Source organism: Cebus imitator, unplaced genomic scaffold, assembly GCF_001604975.1.
Source record: "Cebus imitator isolate Cc_AM_T3 unplaced genomic scaffold, Cebus_imitator-1.0 Scaffold183, whole genome shotgun sequence".
NCBI classification, from domain to species: domain Eukaryota; kingdom Metazoa; phylum Chordata; class Mammalia; order Primates; family Cebidae; genus Cebus; species Cebus imitator.
In genome coordinates this window covers 4,051,632-4,056,525 of record NW_016107498.1, presented here as the reverse complement: position 1 = coordinate 4,056,525, position 4,894 = coordinate 4,051,632, and the positions used below count along the sequence as shown (strand labels likewise).

At 42.4% G+C, this 4,894-nt stretch overlaps 2 protein-coding genes across 3 annotated transcripts in view; both read right to left on the bottom strand.

Moving 5' to 3' along the window:
- HGSNAT (heparan-alpha-glucosaminide N-acetyltransferase) overlaps positions 1-4,894 on the bottom strand; it is a 57,855-nt gene that overhangs the window by 40,377 nt on the left and 12,584 nt on the right. For both annotated transcript variants that reach the window (XM_017545976.2, XM_037744768.1), the window contains exon 2: positions 4,233-4,348. In XM_017545976.2, the coding sequence (XP_017401465.1) occupies positions 4,233-4,348 (116 nt within the window). The remainder of the gene's footprint in view (positions 1-4,232; positions 4,349-4,894) is intronic.
- The window catches only part of POMK (protein O-mannose kinase), a 68,224-nt gene continuing 67,055 nt past the window's right edge, over positions 3,726-4,894 (bottom strand). The window contains exon 6 of the mRNA XM_017545980.2: positions 3,726-4,348. The gene's annotated coding sequence lies outside the window, so the exon portion shown is untranslated. The remainder of the gene's footprint in view (positions 4,349-4,894) is intronic.

Sequence of the window (4,894 nt, the reverse complement as noted above, 5' to 3'; positions counted from 1 at the left end):
CCAGCCTGGCCAACATGGTGAAACCCCCCGTCTGTACTAAAAACACAAAAATTAACTGGGCATAGTGGTAGGCACCTGTAATCCCAGCTACTCAGGAGGCTGAGGCAGAAGAATTTTTTGAACCTGAGAGGCAGAGGTTGCAGTGAGCCAAGATCACACCACTGCATTCCAGCCTGGGTGACAAGAGCAAAACTCTGTCTCAAGAAAAAAAACAAAAAACTACATGTCCTTATTTACTGTAATTTATGTTTGAAAGTAATAAACAGTCAAAAGTAACAGATAACCACTTTGGATGCTCTCAATGCAATGAAATCACAACCATTCTGTGTTCCTCTTCCATTCCCCATATTTCTAGTCTTCTCTCCACCTCAAGATCCCACAAAGGATCTTGAAATACTGGTTAGTATTCTGAAATTCAATTTTCTCTGTTTTCTCTTTGTCACTTACGTTTTACGTTAGTCAATTATTCTAATTGCTCATAGTTATTCCATTAATAATCTTCATCCAATTCTTCATAACTCTGTTTTCAAAAGAGCTCTCTAAACACATTAGAAGTTTTTTTTAAGCTACCGTGAAGTTATATGTCAAACTTGAAATCCGCTCTACACATTTTTTCTGTTTACAGATCTATAGAAGTCTTTCTACAGCCAGAAGCGGTGGCTCACGCCTGTAATCCCAGCACTTTGGAAGTCCGAGGTGGGTGGATCACCTGAGGTTGCGAGTTTAGACCAGACTGGCCAATATGGTGAAACCCCGTCTCTGTTAAAAATACAAGTTAGCCGGGCGTGGTGGCATGTACCTGTAGTCCCTTGGGAGGCTGAGGCAGGAGAATCACTTGAACCCAGGAGGTGGAGGTTACAGTGAGTGGAGTTGGCGCCACTGTACTCCAGCTTGGGCAACAGAGAGAGACTCCGTGTCTAAATAAATAAATAAATAAAATAAAAAGTCTTTCTACTTTAAGGAAGTGAGATAAAGAGGGAAAGAGAACAGGAAATCCTTCAACTCAGCTAATAACTGATCTCTTGGGCAGAACTTCACCTTAAATATCTTAAAGATATCATTCCATCAGCCCCAGATTTTTATTATCTGGTTTACTAAATATATGAAGTCATAATTTGCATATTTGTGCATACTTATCTCTCCTATAACCTACATCTCCTTAAAATTTTTTAATTTATCATTAAAGTTCAAAATTTAAAAGCTTATGTCTAGATATAATTTAATCAATCTCTATTAATCTGTAAAGGGTCATAAGTGTCTTTCCAGTTTCCAGGCTACAATCTTTTTTGCAATTATGGGATATTTTCTACCACTATGATTAAATACAAACCCTGTGTCACTTCTTTATACATTTTTCTGGTGTAATTATCTCCATCCTCTTTTAAATAAATTGGCAAATTTTTTCTTAAAACAGTCTCATACAGTTAATTCTTCTGTCTTTTAGTTCTTTTTTTTCTTTGAGACGGATGCCCAGGCTGGAGTGCCGTGGCATGATCTCGGCTCACTGCAACCTCCTCCTTCCAGGGTCAAGCTATTCACCTGCCTCAGCCTCTCAAGTAGTTGGAATTACAGGCACACAACACCATGCCTGGCTAATTTTTGTATTTTTAGTACAGATGGGATTTCACCATGCTGGACAGGCTGGTCTCGAACTCCTGACCTCATGATCCACCCCCTTTGGCCTCCCAATGCTAGGATTACAGGCGTGAGCCACCACACCCGGCCTGTTTCTTAATTCTTTTTGTTTTTATTTTTTTATTTTGAGACAGAGTTTCGCTCTTGTTGCCCAGGCTAGAGTGCAATGGCACAATCTTGCCTCACTGCAACCTCTGCCCTCACCCCCTGCACCCCACATTCAAGCAATTCTCCTGGCTCAGCCTCCCAAGCAGCTGAGATTACACGTGCCCACCACCATGCCCGGCTAATTTTTTCTATTTTTAGTAGAAATGGGGTTTTACCATGTTGGCCAGGCTGGTCTCAAACTCCAGACCTCCCGGTGATCTACCAGCCTTGGCATCCCAAAGTGCTGGGATTACAGGCGTGAGCCACTGCACCTGGCCTGTTTTTAAATTCTTTAATTTGCCCACAGCATCATTGTGTACGCCAATGATCCTACTTGCTTTATTCTAATGATGGTCTTACTTGCCCTACATCTAACACCTTGACAACAGTCTTCGTCCCCCCTCAACTTGCTTTTCTGTGGATCTTAGAGCTTTAAGTCTTTTTAGAAGACATTTTGCCTGTTCATTGAATTATCTGATTCCTGTCACTTTTTAATTTTAGCTATTGTTGACTATTTTCAAGATTCCTTTAGGTTCTTCTCGTAGGCTGATACTTTTTTCTTTGTTTAAGCTACTTTTTCTTAATGATTTTTTTTTTCTTTTTTTTGAGACAGTCTCACTCTGTCATCCAGGCTGGAGTGCAGTGGCACAATCTCAGCTCACTGCAACCTCCAACTCCCGGGTTCAAGCAATTCTCCTGTCTCAGCCTCCTGAGTAGCTGGGACTACAGGCACAGGTCACCATGCCTGGCTAATTTTTGTACTTTTAGTAGAAAAGGGGTTTCACTGGCTGGGCGTGATGGCTCACGCCTGTAATCTCAGCACTTTGGGAGGTCGAGGCAGGTGGATCACCTGAGGTCAGGAGTTCAAGACCAGCCTGGCCAACATGGTGAAACCCTGTCTTTAAAAAAAAAGAAAAAAGAAAAGGGTTTACCATATTGGCCAGGCTGGTCTCGAACTTCTGACCTCATGATCCAACCACCTCGTCCTCCCAAAGTGCTGGGATTACAGGCACGAGCCACCACACCCAATTTTTTCTTGTTTCATATTACTTTACAGATATTTCAATAGGTTTATTCAAATAGAGAAGGTATGTCTATTGCTTCATCATCTTTTCAGCTGGTGCCCATACCAGAGATTTTAAGTTTGTTTTTTCAGGCCATTTATAGTAAACCATCACTCAATATAAATTAAAATTCATCCTCTGATGGTAGGTATAATGAAGCTCTCAATTTGGCAATAAATTTTTTTTTTTTTTTTTTGAGATGGAGTTTCGTTTTTGTTGCCCAGGCTGGCGTGCAGTGGCGCAATCTCGGCTCACCTCAACCTCCGCCTCCCCAGTTCAAGCGATTCTCCTGCCTCAGCCTTCCAAGTAGCTGGGATTACAGGCATGCGCCACCATGCCTGGCTAATTTTGTATTTACAGTAGAGACAGAGTTTCTCCATATTGGTCAGGCTGGTCTCAAACTCCCAACCTCAGGTGATCTGCCCGCCTCAGCCTCCCAAAGTGCTGCGATTACAGGCGTGGTGGCTCACACTAATAAAATAGCAAAAATATTTTATTTTATAATTTAAATTTTTATTTTAGATTCAGGGGCACATATGCAGGTTTGTACATGGGTATATTGCATGATGCTAAAGTTTGGGGCATGAATGATCCTGTCACCCAGGTGGTGAGCACAGTACCCAATAGGTAGTTTTTCAGCCCTATAGGTACTACTCAGGCTACAGTACCCAAGTTTTTCAGTACTAGTTGAGTACTGCAGCCCAAGCAGTCCCCAGGGTCTACAATTCCCACCTTTTATGTCCAAGAGTACCCAATGCTTAGCTCCACTTAGGAGTGATAACATGCAGTATTTGGCTTTCTGTTCCTATGTTAATTCACTTAGGATAATGGCTTCCACCTGCATCCATGTTGCTGCAGAGGATCTAATTTCATTCTTTCTTATGGTTGCACAGTAGAGTATTTTATTTTACAGGAAAGAATAGTCTTGTCCTTAAAAAGCAAAGAGGTCTAGAACAGAAGCAAAACCTTCAGAGAAAATTCGTTTGTTATCATCAGGGAGGCAGGGCCCTGGAATAAGTGTCTCCCTCTACTTGCACCTCCCTGCTGGCTGTCCACTCTGCTGGAGAAAACCCTCGTGTCCCACTCCTTCCTTCTCTGGTCCAGCAAGAGGGTTATGCACTAGAGTAGAGGGAAATAAAACACGGACCATCAATGTTGTTCATCACGGAGAACTGGTTTTTTTAAAGGATGAGTAGATTAAAAGGTAAAAATGGAAGCTGCGCTTTGCTAGGCATCCTTCCTTGACTGTATTTCTTCTGATTCTTTATATAGCTTCTTTGTTTCCTTACCTGTAAAACTGAAGTTAAGTTGTCAAGGACTTTAGATATGACAGCATTAAGGATCCTATCAAACAAGCCCCAAAGAAAACAGAACTGTGATACATACGTGATAACAGGATTCAGATTTCCAGTAGAGAGTCAGGTTGGTCCCAAGAAGTTCATTATGGATGAGTAGCAAAGCTTGATCCATCTTCAGAGCCACATGTCTTTTTTTGTCTAAGTCTGGTAAAAATTAAGAAATTTTTTAAAAAAAGAAAAAGGTGGCACCCTAAAGAGGCATTAGAGACAAAGTACATTTATGTGAACAGTGGCTTCCAGTAGTGCTTTTCAGAGGCCTACACTCTACGGTTTCTGGGGTCTCTCACACATTACTTCGTGTATGCACAGACGTATGTGCGTGTATGCATGCATATGCGCACACACACACGCACACAGACAGATTTCCTTTTGCACAGATGTCTCTACTACAAAAGAGGATTCACTCAACACCACTCATATCTAGTGCATAGAAGGATCCTGTAAGGAACTTATATTCATCAAGTGCTAAGATGTGACATATAGGAGGATCCAAGATGGCCGTTTAGGAACAGCTCAGGATTGTAGCTCCCAGTGAAAGTGCATAGGGTGAGTGGACGCCACATTTTTATTGCCCACAGACTAGGAAATTCCCAGGCGGAGGAGCTCCACAGGTCACCAGCGCGGCTGTTTCGGCCAGCGCGGCTGAGCCGGCCGGCGCCGCTGCTTTGCCCCGCGTGGCTGTTTTGTCGG